At 27.5% G+C, this 19,791-nt stretch overlaps 2 protein-coding genes across 2 annotated transcripts; both read right to left on the reverse strand.

Moving 5' to 3' along the window:
- Positions 1–4,122: 4,122 nt before the first annotated feature.
- LOC126739493 (pupal cuticle protein 20-like) lies at positions 4,123–5,189 on the reverse strand. The gene is made up of 4 exons (XM_050445195.1): positions 5,116–5,189; positions 4,777–5,048; positions 4,478–4,716; positions 4,123–4,425 (listed from the first exon to the last, which is right to left on the reverse strand). The coding sequence occupies exons 1-4, from the start codon at positions 5,119–5,121 to the stop codon at positions 4,205–4,207; spliced, it is 738 nt and encodes a 245-aa protein (XP_050301152.1). The 5' UTR covers positions 5,122–5,189; the 3' UTR covers positions 4,123–4,204.
- Positions 5,190–8,714: 3,525 nt separating this feature from the next.
- On the reverse strand, positions 8,715–18,215 carry LOC126739710 (pupal cuticle protein 36a-like). The gene is made up of 6 exons (XM_050445505.1): positions 18,072–18,215; positions 15,067–15,418; positions 10,393–10,554; positions 10,178–10,339; positions 9,874–10,038; positions 8,715–9,676 (listed from the first exon to the last, which is right to left on the reverse strand). Exons 1-6 carry the CDS (start codon positions 18,078–18,080, stop codon positions 9,516–9,518), a joined length of 1,011 nt encoding a protein of 336 aa, XP_050301462.1. The 5' UTR covers positions 18,081–18,215; the 3' UTR covers positions 8,715–9,515.
- Positions 18,216–19,791: the final 1,576 nt, after the last annotated feature.

Raw genomic sequence — 19,791 nt, forward strand, 5'->3', positions numbered from 1 at the left:
TCATATTCAAATTCAAATTTAATATACAGGGTGTTTGGCGGAGGATTAACCAAACTTGGTGGACATATAGATAGGCTCAGATAGAAGATATTTTCTTAATAAACTTGTGTTCTAAAAGTCTCGGGTTTTTTTATATCATTGATTTTGTGTTATTTTCAGGATTTTCAAAAAATATGCCTTTTGACATTTTTACATTTTTTCAGCATATTTTTCACGTTTTGTTTATATTTGTATTTAGTCTGTAATGTATCCTGAATCTAAAAAAATCAATATCAAGTACAAATAATACCGAAATAATTCGTTTTGAGCTCAAAAAGTTAATACAAGTAGCAAAAAAAGTTATGAAAGGTAACTTTAACTTGACGCAAAAAAAACCAATATTGAACTATGTTTCTATTTAAAAACTTAAATTAAAAATAATACTTTAAACTAGAAAAATAGTTAAAACAATTGGTAAAAGTTTTTTTGTATTTTTCTTAACTGGTAAATGTTTCTATAACTTTTCATCTGGAAATTAAAAACTTTTTGGTTAATTTGGTGAAAGTGAAACTAGAAGTCACACATCCGAAAGACCTAATACATTTAAAAGTAATAATTTCTTTTCATGTATATTTTGTAAGTGAATAAATCCTAAATTTTATATTTAAACAAAATATAGGAATAATGTTCTGATGTGTGTTGAGTTGTAAAGAGTTTAAATGTGTTTTTATTATACTTTTTTATTTTCCAAGTTTGCTGTTTAGAAATTCTTAAATTACATCAACAACCAAAAGCACTTAAAATAAACCTTTGGAAATGACTTTAATTGTACTTAAAGAATATCTCTAATTTCATTGTTATTTGTGCAATTATTTGAAAATTTTTAGTGCTTTTTTTAGAATTTTTTTTTTATTACAAACTCAAAAACTAACCTAATATATCAAGAATTACAAGGATTACAAGAAGTCTTTTTGTAGAGATTTAGTACCGAGTTTCTAGCATAGTACTTTTATTGTACATGTACAAGGGTTATAACAAATTTCAGATTATAACTTTGAGGCAATCTTAATAACTGTTACCGTTATATATATTAGACAAGATTCGCAATATGAATTTGAAATCGTAGGAATGAACAAAAATAAATTTCTAAGTATAAAATAAAAATTAACATTCTTGCAACTTATTGCTCACCTTTCACTCTTATTAAAAACTTTATAGAGGCATTAGACACATTATTTTCTAGTTACAGTAAAGCCTTGCAAAGATATGACATTTGTGTATGGACTGCTGATATTAATATTAATGTTAAAATACTTTGAGTCAACATAGCATGCCGATAGTAATTCTTGTATTAATCACATCTTTGTAAAATACCTTTAAATAAATTTAAATCATTTATTGTGAAACAAAAAATTACCGACTATTTTCCACTTATACTCTAAGGTTGCAGCAGATTCTCATTTAAATATGCAAGAACAATTCAAAAAATATAAAAAAATTTACAAGGAATCTTCTTGAAAATAAAAGTTGGAATGTTGTGGAATGCTGGGCCCGTAATCTTGATATAGCAACTGAAAATTTTGCCTCATAACTTATTCCTCTAAAACCAATGATCGGAAAAAAGTCAATAAAAAACCATGAAACACTACATACATCGGGTCTTTCCATGTCAGTCTTTTACAATGTATTAACAAAAAACACGAAATTTATAAAAATATGCTAAAATATCACCAAATCTCTAATTTGGCAACAGAAATCAAAAAGTATCGTAATAATTTAATTGAAGTTCTTGGTCAAGCCTGCACTTTGGAAAAATGTCAAACAAGTCTTAAATCGAACCGAAAAGGTCCAAACGATCATTAAAATTAAGATTGTTATCAATTAAAAAGATCTAACAAAATTAAGCCTTATCAGGATGTGATAACTATAACAAAAAATTATACAGTCTATTTTTGGAGACAACTAGTGTAATAGAAATTATTAAAATATTAAATCTTAAGCCCTAAAATGGAAAACATTTTAAGCATCTTATTAAATAAAAAAGCACCTTATAAAACAGAGTTTATTTTATTTAAATTATTTAACTTAAATCAATTACACGAGCCTTTTATACACAAAGATCGTTGTTACTAAATTAAGAGGAGATGTTACCAAAACAAATTAAAAAAACCAAACTGGTTTACAATATTGCTAAAAATCAAGGATAGCACATCTCTCGTGTACCATACATAGTTATTTTGAAGATAATCTTAAAATTCTCTTTTACTTATTGCAGGTTCTTGTTTACTTTTTATTATTGTAAGTTCATGTAAGCAAATATAAAAGACAATCCTTTCTATTATAATTTGCGAAGTCTTGAAACAATGGTCGGAAATAAAAACAATTTTTGGTAATATATCAATTATATAAAGAAGGGGCATGTCAAATATTCAACCTCTTAAAATTCTTTGTTTCACTTGCAGGACTAGATTCATTAATTGATAGAGAAAATATAAATAATGTGTTTAATCGTCGTTTTCTCAGATATGCTGATAGTAGCTAAATTGCTAGCATATTTATAGCCGTACAATCGATTCAATATTGGAAATAGTGAATTTGTTTGCTTTTTAGTTCAGTTTTGAGATTGGGTGAATTCACTATTATAACTTATTATATTGACTTGGAATAAAAATTGGCCGTATTATTTTTTTACCAATTATTTAAAAGGAGATAACATGAGAAGCTATCATGCTGTCTTTATACAACTTTTTTATATATCTTTTATAATATTTATTTAGTTTTTAATTCATAATTTACAACTCATAAATGTTAACACAGTCAATTCTGTGGTATCAATTTTTTATATGCACAAATAATCTATGTATTAATAGAATTTAAAGTGCCTTAAAAATTATGAGTAATCACTATAGTATATAAACTAATTCTGATGTTATGAATAATGGTCAAATAATAATATAACTTTGTATTAAATTAAAACATACTAGTCCAAGAGTAGTGAATGCATAAACCCGTTATCAGATTCCGAATGATCATTTCCAGTAATCATATAAAGTTCAAGGAAACGTATACGTTAAATGAGATAAACTCTATTTTTAATAAAGTGCTATTTTATTTATTTAGATGTTCAAAATGCTTTTTATTTTGGACAAAATAAAAATAATAATATTTTTTTTAACTCATTTCTAACATTCTGACAGGAACCTGAACGAAGATTTATTACACTTTTAACAAGATAGAGCGCCACTAAGTTTTTCGTATGGGGCAATTTTTACATGATGCGTTTCCAGATCAGTGGACTGGGAGAAGAGGTCGAATGAAATGGCCGGCGAGATCACCAGATCTTACACCCCTCGACTTTTTTCTCTGAGGTTATTTAAAAACTGTTGTGTTTAAAATGCAACCAGTTCCACACTTCATAAAAACAGAGGTGATTTTATTTAACTTAAACCTTTGTTTGACTCTGTATAAAATTTAGGAAAAATTCTTGTGCAGGTGAATACTACACTAAAAGACCTTTGAATTAAGGTATCCCACAAGGGATGACCCCATTTAAAATTTTGGAATTGAGATGCATTGGGCCTAAGGGGTGACTCAAAATATGGTGATTGTAGTTATCTCTACCTGTATAATGTTTGTACCAAATTGCACTTTTTCAACTTATTTAAATTCAAAGATATTTACATTTCTAATATGACACTCTATATATATATATATATATATATATATATATATATATATATATATATATATATATATATATATATATATATATATATATATTGGGCAAAAAAATTAACCTTGAGTTGAATTTAAATATCGTCATGGTATTTAGCATATTTACTTGTCATTTCACTTCATTTTCCCAAATTTCCTAATCTCATCTTAAACATTTCAAAAATCTACGATACAGGGAAAAATATTGAATATATAAACCATGACAAAGATTTTAGTTAAAGCTTCTGTTGGCCATTTTTGTTTAAATCCTCTATATATATTTTTTTGACAGTCTGATACTAAATAAATTTCATGTCAAAATAGAAACGCATTTTGGCACAATGCCTAATTAAGTTTTTCCTTAACTCTATACTCAACTCATCAAATGCTTCAAATAAAAAATTATTTTACCGATTAAAATAAAACGAATTTTTGGCCTTTTGTTGGCAATATGCCGTACAATTTTTATTTTTCACAAAAATATGTGTCTAACAAAACATACTTCATAAATTTAATATCGATATCCTCCATTGTTAGCAGCTTTACCAGCAAATGCATTGGATCCAGATGAACTAAAAGAAGAGGAATCGAAGCTGGAACCAGAAGCACTTCCAGATTTGTAAGAGGCAGCATCCAAACCTTCACCTCTATATTGTCCTTCGCTAAGACCTTCTCCATGGAACTGGGATTCGGCTAATCCTTCTCCATGATAAGAACCGTCATCGAATATCCCTGGAAATTATATAATGTTGATAATATTACTTATTTAATTTATAAAACATACCTCTTGCTTCTGCAGCAGCACTTTCTTCAAGACCTTTTAAAATAGCTTCAGGAATTGCTGGTGGAGTTGGAATATGAGCACCTTGAGGTACAAAACCGTTTTCATCAGCAGTATATGAAATTGAAACTTGTTGACCGTCAGCGTCAGAGTAACTAAAAGAACCACGAGCCTTAGTACCATCTCCTCTAGCATCTCCTTGCTCTTCTGCTGAGATTCTATTTTCAGTTTCGTAGTTAAAACTACAAATTGGAACATTAGAATTTTTATTAGTAAGTACTTTACTGTGTTATAAATATTACTTATAAGAACCATCTCCATTATTATCAGAAGCGAATTTTAGAATAGGAATTTGTTTAGAAGTTGCTGCATGAGATTGACTTTGAGTAGCTCCAAAGGAAGAAGAATGACCAGAGAAACCTCCTGCAGCAAAACTTCCACTGGAATGGCTGTCAAAGCCAGCGGTGTTACGCTGGTTGATAGATAATTGAGATCCTTGGGTAGGAGGAAGATAGGATAGATTATCTAAGCGTGCACAAGAAGCTACACTTAAAAGTGATGCTAAAATGTAAACCTATAAAATACAAAACATGTTTTTTAATCATATTTGATCAATTTAAAGTTTTTTTATTAATTCTTACCCTCATGATGATTATTATAAAAATTGCTGCTGCTCCTTACAAGTGCTGGATGTGCTCTGATACCAAATTAATTAAAACATCCTTTTATATGCTGAGATCGTTGTTACCGAAAAAGGAAGAGATGACACCCAAAAAAATTAAAAGAACCAAACTGGTTCATAATATTGTGAAAAATCAAGGATAGTGGGTGCATCTCTTGCGTAGCATGCGTAGTTAATTCGCAGATCATCTTGAACTTTTCTCTTTTACTTATTACAATTTAGTTTTTTTTGTTTAAGAGGTTCATCCTTTCTATTGTTAATCGCTAAGTGATATTTTTTTTAATCATTAAATATTTGTCATAAGTTTGTCGTAAATATTCAATGATTAGTACTGAGCCTATAAATATTTTTAGATACAATATTTTCTGTTTTTTTTTGATACAATACAATACTTTCTGAAAAGTATTGTAACTACCGTTATTGTATATTTTAATAATGCTAGAATATATACAGGGTGTCATTGAAATGGTGTAAAAAAATTCGGGGGGTAATAGTACTCCTAAAAATTGTAAAAAAAGTTCCTATAACTATAGGGCGGAAAATGCATATTAAGGGAGTTAGGGGCACTGAAAGGGTAAATTTAAAAAACGATTTTTTGAAATTGTAGGCTTAAAAAACGAGATAAAATTTCGAAAAAAAATCCTCTGCCATAAATTTTGACTCAAAATCAAATGGTGATACTGAAAAATAATTTGGAAAATCGGAAAGGGTAGTTTTTGCAAGGGTAGGGGGTTAATTCGTGAATAACTTTTTTTAGGTTATTTTTTTCGCAACGTGGGTTCATTTTTTAAAAACTACATACTTTTTTCTACAAAAAAGGTACTCTTGTTGCACATCGCCCAGAACGATGGTTTTCGAGAAAATTGAAGGCAAAAAGTTTGCTCTGATGGGTTGCTAACTGGTTAAACAACATAAACCTATGAAAGTTATGGGGTTTCAAAAGTAAACACGTAGTTATTAAATAATTAATTGAAAAATCTAAATTTTATGATTTTTAAAACATCTTATTGCTTTAAAAAACGAAATAAACCAATTAGCAAAATTCCTTATTAAAATAATGCATTTCTTAATTCATTCATAGTAAATGTTCAAAGTGACCACCATTCATTTCAATGCAGACATCTGCTCTTCTTCTCCATGATCTGCGTACCCTGTGGAATATCCCTGGGGTTGTACGAATTTGATTGGAACAGTCGATAATGCGTTGACGTAGTTGCTCTTCAGTATTAATCGGCACTGAGTAAACCAAAGAAAAATTTTTTTAAAGCAATACGATGTTTTAAAAATCATGAAATTTAGATTTTTCAATTAATTATTTAATAACTACTTGTTTACTTTTGAAACCCCAAAACTTTCATAAGTTTATGTTGTTTAACCAGTTAGCAGCCTATCAGAGCAAACTTTTTGCCTTCAATTTTCTCGAAAACCATCGTTCTGGGCGATGTCCAACAAGAGTACCTTTTTTGTAGGAAAAAGTATGTAGTTTTTAAAAAATGAACCCACGTTGCGAAGAAAATAACCTAAAAAAAGTTACTCACGAATTAACCCTCTACCCTTGCAAAAACTACCCTTTCCGATTTTCCAAATTATTTTTCAGTATCACCATTTGATTTTGGGTCAAAATTTATGGCAGAGGATTTTTTTTCGAAATTTTATCTCGTTTTTTAAGCCTACAATTTCAAAAAACCGTTTTTAAATTTACCCTTTCAGTGCCCCTAACTCCCTTAATATGCATTTTCCACTCTATAGTTATAGGAACTTTTTTTAAAATTTTTAGGAGTACTATCACCCCCCGAATTTTTTTACACCATTTCAATGACACCCTGTATATTGTAAGTATAACTTCTTTTAAGGAATGTATAAGTAAACAGTCATATTACTAAAGAATTATGTATATTTTTGAGTATATTATAAATAAAACTATTTTTGTAATTTTCTTAAAAATGTATCAACACATTGACAAAATTATAATAATCGGATCATATGTTACTATATTTAATATACTTAATCTCTTTTAGTTTAGAACATGATCTAAGTAAATAGTAGTTCTAATGTCATAAATATTGAAAAAAAATCAAAGTAGGCAATATCTAGAATAATCAAGACGACAGAAACTTAAAGCAAATTTAAAATAAAACATAAATAAAATTTATATAAGGCTCAGAATTCAGTTGCTATTAGTTATTTGTAAATGTGATTAATATCTAATTTATTTTACCGATAAATTTACTGTTGTCAAGCTAAAAATATATTAAAACCAAATTTTTCTTTTTGCTTATGCTTATAAAATAGTATTTAAATTTAATTAATAGAGAGGTGCTTAAACCCAATAAAATATATAACTTTTTATAATCGTTAACAAGATGTTCCTTTATATTTAAGATAATGTTAATTTCTAAATAAGGCTCGAGAATTTATTTATTACTATGGATTATTTATGCGACTATTAAAAAAATTATTTTGTTTCGATATTTTATCACTCTATTAATAATAATTTTTGCAATTATTTCAAATAATATCCAAAATATAAAAAATAGCATAATAATAAGTATCTAATAAAAAATTAAAATTATGTTTTAAGCAATACAGAATAAAATATATCTACATTAAAATGTTTTAATTATAAGATATTGTCACAAGAATATCTTTCTCTAGTTATAAAATTATTACTATAAATGTGTGAATAATATTACTGGCAATCATCATGGCTTCATATGAGACCAAATTTGTGTTCTTGGTAATAATACTAATATTGCATGTTCTAATAACGAGCGATCTCTTCAAGAATTATAGAGCTAATTATTGGAATATAATAATTTTTACTATTTCTGATCACGCAATCTAGGAATTTGAAAATTGTTGTTACACTGACCCATCATACACAAATCTTTAATTTTTTAACATCTAGTTTTTTCTCAGATATATAGTTTATGTTAGTTATCATGAATTTTATTAACATCATTAATCAAAACTTTTGAAGGACTTTCACTTGTAGCTTTTTTGCGTATTCACAAAATTGGCCAAGCATAAAGTCCCTAAAATAATTTAAAATAATCTGCTTACAACAGAAATATTGTCTCAATGATACTACGGTACTCTAATAAATCTATTATATGAATAATAAATAATAAATAGTCTAATTTATTTATTAAATACCTAATTAGTTTATTTACTTCATGAGCGTATACAACATCAACATAATCATTCTTACCCATTGACTATTGTTAGGTAAATGTGGATATTAGAACATTAGAAATAGTCATATTGGATCACTCTTGTCTTATCTTCAACATTTTAATTTTTCCTACTTTTAAATATGGGAACCTCAACCAATTTTTTTAACCATTAAGAAACCTAGAAATTACAGCCTTCTCATGCAAAAGTATTACTATTTAATTATACTCACCTACATCTAAACGTTGATAAGATGTAGGGTCGTAGAATTTTAAATATATTTCATGTTTGCGAATTTTAGGCCATATAACCATTTTTTTTAATTGTAATTTAAACAGAAATTGTAGATAGCTATGTTTATAATGATAAGAGACCTCTAAAAATCCCTTAATTATATTATTTTTCTTTTTTGAAGTTATCATAAAAACACAAATATAATTTTTAAACTTTATCCTAAATACAAGTAAGCATAGTTATATCGTAAATTTTTTGCATAAATTTTGTTTCCATGTATTAATAATTAGCGGACACCGTATATGTGATTGAATTTCATTAGAACCGTCTGATTTCTTTGGTTTTCACTTTTTTACTCTTTCAGAAACATCAGTTATGCTTGTACTTGAAATCATTATACTATACAGTTTTGTTATCTATGTGAACAAAATAAGTTATTTAGAAATACATATTAAGTTACAAAAAAACGTTCATATATCTGTACAGTCAAGGCATATTAATGAAAAAAAACTATTTCATTATTGAAAAATAGCTTTAAGCTTTATTGTCACATAAAATAAAAAAATATCATACACACGTTTACCAACTATATACAAAGATAAGAAAGAACACAGCTTAGGTACATTTATAAAGTAATAATACTATTGGTACAGTAGCGGATTTGTGCAATAAACGGCACATATGGTAACTTATATTTATGGCAAATTAATACTAATATTTTTTTGTTGCTAATATTAAATACTACTGGCGAGTTCCGTAATATTATCTTGAGAAAAACTGATATGTAATTATTAATAACAAAAGTTTAAAAAAATCATAGTAAAATAGAAAATTGATAGTAAGTGCAAAAAATTATAAACAAATAGTAGTGAAAGTGCAATATAACATATCAGACTTCCTCAAATAATTTGCAAAATATTTCAATCAAACTGTTTTCCTTATTCGCATTATTTAATATTTATATCCGTCACCTCCAGCTGATTGTCCGGATCCGATACCTCCGATACCTCCCTGGGGTCTAAATCCTCCAGTACCTCCAGGTCTGTAGGCATTGGTACCTGGTGTACCATAGGAAGTTGAGGGTGCGCCACCCCCGAAGCCAGTTCCTCTACCTAAAGTTAAAAAAAATGAAAAATAGTTAAGATAATATAAGCTAAGTGAGCAACATTTTTGGTAAGTAATTAAATTGAACAAAATTTCAGATAATTCAAGGATAACTAAAAAAGTGAAGAAGGACTACAAATCGATCAACATGTTAATTATGGCACAAAATTTGTATTGTATAGTGAATTCTTAAAATAGTAATTACCTCCTACACCTCCTCTGTACCCTCCAGTACCTCCGGTATAACCTCCAGTACCTCCGGTATAGCCTCCAGTTCCGCCACTGTATCCACCTTCTCCGCCGCTGTATCCTCTAGCGCCTCCTCTACCTTCTTCCGGTCCTGGTCTGTAGGCACCATCATCTACGACTCCTAAGGGAATAATATTATTTAACCAAATTAATTTAAAATCTGCAAATTCTTATAAACTTATTAAATTTAAGTTCATTTAAAGAAAAAATTCAATATGAATTTATATGAAAATTGTTTATTTTTCTTAAATGTGGCATACCTCTAGCTTCGTCAGCCAAATTTTGTTCAATAGATCTCAAGATTTCTGGTGGAATTGGTGGTGGGGTAGGGATATGGGCACCTTGTGGATTAAATCCATTTTGATCGGCAGTATATTGAAGATTGATCTGTTGACCATCAGGGGCAGTGTAGGAGAATGAACCTTAAATTGAATTGTTTTAGCATGTATTTTTTGAAGTCATTTAACTGTCATACCTTGGGCTTGAGTACCATCTCCCCTGGCATCTCCTTGTTCTTGAGCGTTAATTCCATTTCCTGTTTCGTACAAATATTGATAGGTACCATCTCCATTATTAACATTCTCGTAGCGTATGATAGGGATTTCGGAACCAGCGCCTGGTCTACCACCACCACCACCTAAATTACATTGAACGTAAACAAATATTGCAAAATATAGAATAATAGCATAGTATAGATAGATATTCTTGTTTTACAATATTTTTTTTTGATTTTCTTAACTAAATTAAAATCCTAGGTAATGAGCATTTATGTTACCATACATTGTTTTATAGTAAATCTGTGGTATTGGTATAGACTTTGATAACAAAATAACATCAAATTATTTTTAACTATATAGAATGCGAAAGGATAATACATTAGTTAGACTTCCAAAAAGATCATTCTCTTTTTTCCTTTTATAAAACAGGATGCTACTATAAGCAATCGAAGAAATACTAATAGTTACTTTGATTACATTTGCCAGTCCTAAAAGAAGTATTCTAATAACAACATTCTTAAACGAATCAGTATTGTGTACCTAATCAGAAATGAGCTATTTAAAATATCAAAACATAAAATTAGGAAATGATCATATCAAAGATATTTTAGTGCAAAATTTGTAAATATGAAATTGGCAAGCAAAATAGATAACTGATGAGAAGTCTAAAATAAGTAAAGAAATATTGTCTAGTTTTCTAGGAAAAATTACTTAGGAAAAAAATCACTTTAAGGATAGTCATATTAGAGGAGAAGACTTGTTGCAAAAATATTCAAAACATTTATTTTATTACCTCTTATATCAGGCTACTATATATACCTAAACAATATTTATGAAGTGCAAGATAAGGCATATACATAAAAAGCAAATATTCAATTTTGAATTCTAGTGCTACTTCTGATAATTACGTGTAACTCTTATAATGATTATACAATTTTAATCCTGCATATGTAAGTGTTAATAAGTGCCTATCTAATAAATCTAATACATGTAAGAGAGACACCGTGAGATTACTATGGATCGCACATTGATATGATATTATGAATTCTAAGAAAGACTCACAATAAAATGTACCGTATCTTTCTATCATCTTTTTTCTCATTGTTGTTTTTTTTGCTTTTTTTTAATTTATGAAAAGACCTTATATGCAGGATAAATCCTAACAGATAAATTACGTTATTATTATTATTATTATTATTATTATTATTATTATTATTATTATTATTATTATTATTATTATTATTATTATTGCTTTGATAGGGTATAGATAAGAAATATCTTAACTGATCATGAGTGTCTTTTAAAATGTGTGTATTATATATTTTGTTCTAGCTATAGATATCACTTTTCCGATATTTTTCTAACGGAATTATTCAAATTCAAAATAATTTATTTGTCAAAATCAAAATTAAAATTTTACATTAAATATTGCTATTCTTAAACCGCTAGCAGATGTCTATACATGAATTAGCCGACTGTGACAAAATATATTTAGATTTATGTTATACCTCATTTACCAAATATCTATTCTTCATTTTAAAATCCCGATAAATGACATATTATATTCTATTATATCTAAAATTTCTGAAAAGGATATATACGTGTTGAATTATAATTATAATGTTCTCTGAATTTTTAAAGATATTATCTAAGACAGCACAACATTTTGAAGTTTGTCTAGTAACCCTCTCTGAGCTAGCTTTATTTATTTTATATCTTCCATTCAGTAGTAATTTGAAATATTATGGCAGATCTGACGTGTAAATAATAAAGAGAAGTGGACTAAGAATGGAACCCTGTGGAACTCTATGAAAAATCAATAAACAATCTGATTGCAATCCATCCACTTTCACAACCTGCTTCCTAAATCAAAGAGATTAAGAAAATCACCTACAGATACAAGCAGAGAACTCAAAATAATGCACCTTAACCAACAGCATCCCATGATTGATATGATTAAATGCCTGGTTGTAGTCTAGCAATACAAAATAAAAGATAAGTGAGGCATGTCCTTCGAGATGAACTGTAGGCAATATGTGCCTAGGTGCAACAAAGTCATTGATCATATCTGATACCAACAACTCGAGCATTTTCCCAAGGATTGGTATAATGCTTATGTTTTCTTTTGAGTTATTTCTAGTTTTATTAAATTTATGTAGAATAAGTTGGGCGCCACTAAACCGTATGAAAGAATTTACTTCATAAGTGATTTACAAATAGTTTGAATATTTATTCCTAGTAATCAATCTCTTATTTATTAAAACGTGTGGTATATTTTCCTAACTTATGTAAAAATATTTTGAATATGTGAATCCCATCTAAGGTGACGATCAAAGTAGACCTCAGGGATAAATTGCTATTTTTGATTCACTTTGATTCACGTGACATTGACAAATTCCATTCATGTATAAATTGAAAATATATTGAAAATCACAAAAAGCTTGATTTATCTATGTTTAATTTTAATGAGTTTACTTGCATCTTACTCATTTTTAACAAATATCATGACTCCGGTTTTCCATACACATTTTCCCAAAATTTGCCCTTAAATAATAGAACCGTATCAGCAGTGTAACTGACAATATTATTAGTGCCTACTTCTTCTATAAACGTATTAATATAGATCGTAAATAGTTGAAGACCAAACTATTTACTTTTAATTCTTTTATCCAAGCCACTTCTAAAATCATCAATCATTTCCAGCTATTCTCTTTCATCTTACACATGTATTTAATTGCTGCATGGAGATTGGTTATTTGCCAGATATTTGGAATTATTTGTCCGGTACCAAAAACTGGAAATCCTGTAAAAGTGACGGATTTGCGCCCAGTCAGTCTATTACCTGTTCTGTCCAAAGTACTGGAGAAGATGATTTACCAACAGGCTAGTAAATTTCTTGAAACAAGTTGCTTTATATCATATTCACCAGTCACCAGTCAGATTTTCGGAGTAATTATAGCACATCATCTGCTTTACTAAATGTAACCGATAATATAATCATAGCTCTTGACAAAAATTTTGACTATCCTTTCGGTTTCATTGAATCATTCTAAGGCCTTTGATCTTATATATCATGACCCATTTTATGTCAAGCTTCATTGTTTACGGGTTTACTCTGTAGCTAACATTTTTTTCGAGACTTATATCAAAAACAGAATTTAAACAATGCGTATCAATGATAAGAAGTTGTCTTATTCAGCTTCCATAATATCGGGTGCTCCCATGGATCTATTCTAGAATCAGTTTTATTAATTCTATACACCTTTGATATTTTTGAGACTCCTAGATCTTCCCACATTTAGTCTTGCGCTGATGGCACTCACTTACTTCATTATTTTAATCTTACTGAACCAGTAACTGCACTCTATTTATTGAATTCTGATCTAGCAGACATTTTGCATTATGCAAAAGATCTTATTGTTTTGCTCGAAGCGACAAAGAGCCACCTTAGAGCAGAACACTTACTTCAATATGGCTAGTCAGGAGCTGCATTTCTTAAAATATACACGGAATTTAGTTATTTAAGTTGATGCAAATCTCAAAGTTTAATTTTTTCTGCTCTATATCTATAGGTCTATTCTATATCTTAAAATAAGAAAAAAAATTACAGAATCCTTGGTCTTATAATCTTATAATTACGTCAACATAGTTTTTATCCATGTTTAGATACGGTATCGAAAAATAGGCTACAATATGTACAAAATGTATGCTATCGTTTTATTTTTAACTTGGGAAAGTATGATCAATGATTAACGTATCGGATGCTACAAATTTGCATTTTTATTGAAGCTAATTAAAATCTCTGAATCCGTTTATTTAAAAGAATACCTGGTCTTCCGTAGAACAATACATGATCGTGATGTGAAACATCGAAATTTGCTACCATGCACTATTTCAGAGTGTTTCATTTATATATAGCGGTTGGTACCTATAATTTTTTCTCAGATGACTAAAATATAAAAATTTTTTTCTAAATAGGCAAATATAAATAATATTTATGTATTCTTTAGTTTTTTTTAATATGTATGGATTGTATACTCATATATTTAAGTTTATTGACTTATTGTTAATATATAAATAATTGAACTGATTGTAGTAAATATAGAACTAGTTTATGTTTTTCTTAGACGTATTTTGGGATAACTTTTGCACATCTGTAGCAGGCTACAGTTAAGTGTATGAGTAACTTTTAAGTTAAAGTTCACCACAGGTATGGTGTCCATATGTCCATCAACAAAGACGTATATAATTATTATTATTATTATTTAAGTGATCGCCCCTTGAGGACCAATGAATTATACTAAATTTAATATGGTATTAACAAAGTTAAAAATTACAGATATATTATTTTAACGATGGGATTATCATTGACATTAGCAAAAACTACTGCAAATATCAAAAAATTACATATTGTTAATCAGATATCGATTTGCTTGTGTACGAATATGACATAACAGTTCAGACATTTTCGAGTGTAATATTAAGGCAAAGCTCACCTTTAAAGTAATTTATTAAAAGTTCAGAAGAAATGTGAAAACTATTATTTAAACCATCGTTAAAAATCAATTTTTATATGTTACTGAATTCTATAGGTTATAATGTAATTATGAATCTTACATCGATGATTATGATGAAAAAAAATCTTATTTTACCTGCTCCAAATCCACCACCTCCGCTGTATCCTCCGGCACCACCTCCGAATCCAGGGGCACCTCCACCAAAACCTCCGGCGGGTCTACCTCCAGCAAAACCTGGAGCTCCCGCTCCTCCACCAAATCCTGGAGCACCTCCACCGAAACCGGGAGCACCTGCTCCACCACTGTATCCTGGGGCTCCTCCTCCAAATCCGGGTGCTCCTCCTCCAAAACCAGGTGCACCTCCAGTGCCAAATCCTCCAGCTCCTGGCCTAATGCCTCCAGCTGGTCGTTGAGATGGTGGAAGGTACTGAATATTGTCGAGACGTGCGCAAGCGCAGAGGCCGACGACGGCCAAGGAGATTAAAAACTAGAAATGAGTAAATTATTACCTTATATAAGAAAGAAAAGTTTATATAATAAGTTTGGCGCCTAAAATAAATTTAGTAAAGTGACACGTGTTTCGCCGTCTTACACGGACATCCTCAGATCTAAGTAGAAATATAGTTTTAACCCAATAAACTTGTAAAAACAAGGATAGCCTATTAGAAACATCTAAATTCAAGTCAAATTAAATCAAATATTTTATTTGTCACAAAAAATTATATAAAACCGAAAAATTAAGAATTAAAGAAAAATAGTTACTAATTAATGATAAAGTAGGATCCTTTCGCTATAACAAAACCTAAAGCAGTAGATATACTTAAAAGTAAGACTAATGTGAAAGACGCCTGAAAATCAATATAATACTGACCTATATCCAAGAGAGATATTTTAGATAAAGATTATATTTAAAATATAGACTTCAGATACCAAAGTTAAACAAAAGAAACATTGTTATCTCTTTCTGAAAAAAAAATTGTATTTTAAAGGCATTATTAATATTTTTTGGAATGTATGATTGATTTTGAATGTAGGGTAACTTAAGTTTTGATGCTATATTCCAAAATGCTTTGCCTTTACTCAGGCCACAGATATAACTAGCTAACCCAAAAAAAATTGTGTTAGCTAGTTATATCTGTGCTCAGGCTTATTAAACTTTTCAAAAGGCGAAAATACAAATAGTTATATAGAAAATAAAGCAGGTTGGCATGCGCCTATATAAATATATGGTAGACAATTGTTTAGTTATAAAATTATAAGGAATTAGCTAAATAATGATTATTATTGTAATAAAATAAGATGTCATTTTAAAAATGTATTTCAAATCAAATTAAATCAAATTATTTTATTTGCCCAATATATACATATACAAATTATACACAATCAATTTTACAACTATATACTATATAACCCGAAGACAAAACGGACTACAGCGCGACCATAGTGGCCGATAACACAAAATACACAAATCCTGTGCATTTGTGCGCGGTAACCCTTTTTATCAAATTAATTATTTTTATAATATGATTTTTAGTTTTTTTTACTTATTATTATTTTGTAAATACTGTTTATTGTATTTTCACTTTTTTCTAATATATTCTTAAAAATGGTTTTAGCAGATTTTTTACATTTTTCAAAAACTTTAAATGTTTAGAAATCTTAAAACACTTTAAATATTTTACCTAAAATATCTATACTATTAAAACTCAATACAAAAAATCTCCTAGCCAATATAAAAGACTTTATATTTTAATATAAAAGAACTGTTTTTTATTTATTTATAAAATGTTTATTTTAAAAAAGATTTGAATTCCACTTCATAAGCATATATTTATAATATGCGTTTTTTGAACCTACAATCTTTAATCTCGAAGTATATTTATTTTTATTAAACATTAGAGAATAAAAAAAATATATGATTTCTTTAGGTTTACTTTGAAAACTTAAACTTAAAAAATGAATCACCACTTTTAAGAGATATTAATTAAAAATAAAATATTTACGATGTACACTTTTCTTAAAATCAGTAAGTTAAAAAATTCTACCTTTGTAGTTTAAATTATTTAAAAATATATTTTTGCTTAATTTTTTTTAAAATATATATCCATCAAATAGACTTTGTAATAAAATTTTTTTAGTAAATTTATTACAATTATTCTAATAAATATAAGCATAGATGAAGTTATGAGTTGATTAGAATACCAAGATATTTAACAAAACCTATAGGCAAATTCTTATATAGAAAAGAAGTAAAAATTATTGAAATAAGTTAAAGCTTTTCACTCAGCATTAATCTAATACTTTTAAAAAGTTAAAACATAAAAGGCTAAGCTATATTTCTTTATTTACAAATAGTACAGAAATGGTAAAATGCCTATTAATTATTTACTTAAATAACTTAAGACTAATAATTACATTTTAAAATATAAATAATATTTTTTTTAATTTATTTTAAAATATAGATAATAAAGTTTATTATCTTGCACTTTTTTATTTTAAAAAATAAGTGTTATTAGTTAAATTTATAAAGGATCAGATTTTTAAGTAAAAAAAAAAATATGTTTATTGTACAAAAAGTTTCTTGGTCCACAACGTCTAAAGCTCAATTAAAGTCCTCAAGTCACATTTTTCAATACATGGAAAACTAATAAAGAATAAAAGTGGAAAAGTATGAAACTTAGTGCTTAAACCTTTAATTCAGTGTTTTTTTTAAGTTTTTTATGTATGCAAATATGTGATTACAAAAAATTCACAAATCTAGGTAATCTTTTTTAGGTTAAAATGTCAATGGCCCAATACTTAAAGACCAAATAAGAAAACCAAGCATTTTAAATAATATTATATAAGTTTAATTTTTTAAATTAAAAATTTACATAATTTACTTTTTGCCAAAATATTTGCAATATTTGAAAAAACATTATAAAAAACAAAACAACTTATATAAAAATTAAATGGTAGTTAAATTAATTATATAGGGTAGTATTATGTTCCTTAAACTCCAATGGTACACTTGACCTTGACATCACCTGCACTAAAGATACATAAAATTTCTCAAAACTTGTACTAAAATATCTATTCACTAATATTTTAAAACACTACAATTTATTTTCAAAAATATTATTTCTCAAATAAAAACTTACTTGTCTCATATTTTTTTTTGCTAAAGTGCACTGAAGATGCACAAGCTGAGAGCACGATGATGCATCTTCAGCAAACTATTGTCTATATATATTATGGCAAGATGGCCGCCCCCACTTTAGGTGATGAATCTTCATCTATTCTGGTGATCTAGCTTAAAAGCACTTATTCGCAATCATATTTGCCCCGGGCGATTTATGATGTACGAAGGATAATATTATGTGCACTAATTATTTTTAGTTAGACCTCATTATGCCTCTCCAATTTTTCGTCATCTCGACTGTTTATGGTATGTAACCCATTGGCAGAAGATACCATACGTGACCTGGCTTGTCCTTTGATAAGTTAAGTGCTTTTTTGATGGACTAGTTGATTGTGAATTTGTGCGTTTTTATAGGATTATTTAAATTATTAATTATGGGATTAATATATTTGTTTATTTTTTTTTATTTTAAATAAAAATATGTCATATTTGCATATATACAGGTAGTCAGGACAAAGGGTAATTTATACTAAAAATAACCAAATATATTACATTTTATTTATTTACCCTTTAACGACAGTACTTATTTGTTGTGAAAATTATTAAAAAATAAGCATCCTTAAGAATAATCAAATATTTTGACGAATGTTTTTGCAAAAAATAATAGGATAATGTTGATAAGCATGTATTCTCTAAATCCTTTGGTGCTTAAACGAATAGTTTTTTTTTTTTAATTTGTATCTATAATTGACATTTTATGATTTTTAAATATCTGCTTTGTTATGAAATAATATTTATTTATTGAGCAATTTTATTTATTTTTAAATCCAGTGCATTCTTTTCTTTAAAAAAGGACAATATTTTTATGTTATATCACTAATTAAAAAATTAGTGAATTTTTAATAAATTATAAAATTTAAGTAGTATATTTCTATTTTCTAATAATAAATAAATTATTATATTACGTTTAGATTAAAAAAAAATAAATATCGTAAAATATGAAATTTAATGAACTCAAACATGATATTTTATTTAAAAAAACATTATCTATTTTATTTATAAAATATCTTTAAAAGAATAAAAGTGAAGTTAATAATTTATAGTTAATAATTTTTTTTTCTCTAAAAAAACCTTGGTCATTAATCAAAAACTATTTCTTAAAATTTGCTGATTAAGTGCCATTAAATTTAAAATAAAGACTAGTTTGTTCGATTTTAAAAATATTTCGAGTTATGCATAGAAACAGATTAAAAAGAAAAATTACATTACAGGGTTTTATAATTTGGAGCAATATGTCTTAACATTTTTAACAAAATAGAAATAAAGCAGTTACTTTACACTATTAAGATTAAAAACTAGGAATAAAACTATCCTTCAAAGATATGCTAACTTATTAGAAATTTACGAAGTATAAAATTTTTTGATTTATGTTGGGTTATATCATAAAAGAAATTTAATTTATTTTAGTCTATTGTTATATAGCTAATACGCAAATATTTGTATGAGCAATTTATTGTTATTATATATTTTTAAGAAAAAGTATTTTTTATACTTATAAGATAATTACGATTCACAGAAAACAGAAAATTTTATGTTTAAAAGAAAAATTTACAATTTTTTTATTTGGATAGTATTTTATTTAAATATATCGTTAAATATTTATTTGTAAACTTTTATTAAAATGTTTAATAATAATTCTATAAAATTGTTAAAACTAAATGCTGATTTAAGCACAAATT

Source organism: Anthonomus grandis, chromosome 8, assembly GCF_022605725.1.
Source record: "Anthonomus grandis grandis chromosome 8, icAntGran1.3, whole genome shotgun sequence".
Taxonomy (NCBI): Eukaryota; Metazoa; Arthropoda; class Insecta; order Coleoptera; family Curculionidae; genus Anthonomus; species Anthonomus grandis.

What these genes read in the sequence shown, in the direction of transcription:
- LOC126739710 (XM_050445505.1), bottom strand. An exon ending in AGGTGGTGGATTTGGAGCAG is followed by an intron (nt 10,555 to 15,066) that starts GTAAAATAAGAT and finishes AATGTAATTTAG; the next exon opens with GTGGTGGTGGTGGTAGACCA. An exon ending in TTTGGCTGACGAAGCTAGAG is followed by an intron (nt 10,039 to 10,177) that starts GTATGCCACATT and finishes TTATTCCCTTAG; the next exon opens with GAGTCGTAGATGATGGTGCC.
- LOC126739493 (XM_050445195.1), bottom strand. An exon ending in AATGGAGATGGTTCTTATAA is followed by an intron (nt 4,717 to 4,776) that starts GTAATATTTATA and finishes TCCAATTTGTAG; the next exon opens with TTTTAACTACGAAACTGAAA. An exon ending in TGCTGCTGCAGAAGCAAGAG is followed by an intron (nt 4,426 to 4,477) that starts GTATGTTTTATA and finishes TATAATTTCCAG; the next exon opens with GGATATTCGATGACGGTTCT.